The sequence below is a fragment of the Egretta garzetta genome, unplaced genomic scaffold, assembly GCF_000687185.1.
Source record: "Egretta garzetta isolate BGI_Z169 unplaced genomic scaffold, ASM68718v1 scaffold51, whole genome shotgun sequence".
Taxonomy (NCBI): Eukaryota; Metazoa; Chordata; class Aves; order Pelecaniformes; family Ardeidae; genus Egretta; species Egretta garzetta.
In genome coordinates, this window is record NW_009258549.1 from 3,233,531 (window position 1) to 3,234,559 (window position 1,029).

General features: G+C 59.1%; 1 protein-coding gene across 1 annotated transcript in view; it reads left to right on the forward strand.

Annotated features, from left to right (window-relative positions):
* MGAT3 (beta-1,4-mannosyl-glycoprotein 4-beta-N-acetylglucosaminyltransferase) overlaps positions 1–1,023 on the forward strand; it is a 10,085-nt gene extending 9,062 nt beyond the window's left edge. The window contains exon 3 of the mRNA XM_035903219.1: positions 1–1,023. This exon is cut by the window's left edge and continues 49 nt beyond it. Within this exon, the coding sequence (XP_035759112.1) occupies positions 1–1,011 (1,011 nt within the window). The 3' untranslated portion in view covers positions 1,012–1,023.
* Positions 1,024–1,029: the final 6 nt, after the last annotated feature.

Below are 1,029 nucleotides of genomic sequence, written 5' to 3' on the forward strand. Positions count from 1 at the left end.
TTGCCGGGCTGGCACGGCCCCAGCTGCGGGGTCCCCACTGTGGTCCAGTACTCCAATCTGCCCACCAAGGACCGCCTCGTGCCACGGGAGATCCCCCGGCGGGTCATCAATGCTATCAATGTCAACCATGAATTTGACCTGCTGGACGTCCGCTTCCATGAGCTGGGAGATGTGGTGGATGCCTTCGTGGTGTGCGAGTCAAACTTCACGGCCTACGGAGAGCCGCGGCCCCTCAAGTTCCGTGAGATGCTCCTCAATGGCTCCTTCGACTACATCCGTCACAAGGTGCTCTATGTCTTCCTGGACCACTTCCCCCTCGGTGGCCGCCAGGACGGCTGGATTGCTGATGATTACCTGCGCACCTTTCTCACCCGGGACGGCGTCTCTCGCCTCCGCAACCTGCGCCCGGACGATGTCTTCATCATCGATGATGCTGATGAGATCCCAGCCCGCGATGGCGTGCTCTTCCTCAAGCTCTACGATGGCTGGACAGAGCCCTTTGCCTTTCACATGCGCAAGTCACTCTACGGCTTCTTCTGGAAGCAACCAGGCACCTTGGAGGTGGTCTCAGGCTGCACCGTGGGGATGCTCCAGGCTGTCTATGCTAACGACGGGATCCGTCTGCGGCGCCGCGAGTACTACACCATGCCTGGCTTTCGGCAGTATGAGAACAGCACGGGACACATCCTGGTGCAGTGGTCGCTGGGCAGCCCCCTCCACTTTGCTGGCTGGCACTGCTCCTGGTGTTTCACTCCAGAGGGTATCTACTTCAAACTGGTGTCGGCCCAGAATGGGGACTTCCCCCGCTGGGGTGACTATGAGGATAAACGAGACCTCAATTATATCCGGGAGCTGATCCGAACTGGTGGCTGGTTTGATGGTACTACGCAGGAGTATCCCCCTGCTGACCCCAAGGAGCAGATGTATGCTCCCAAGTACTTGCTCAAGAACTACCAGCGGTTCCGCTACTTGTTGGAGAACCCCTACCAAAAAGCAGAGGGCACTGGGTGAGGCCACTGGGGCTTTGCG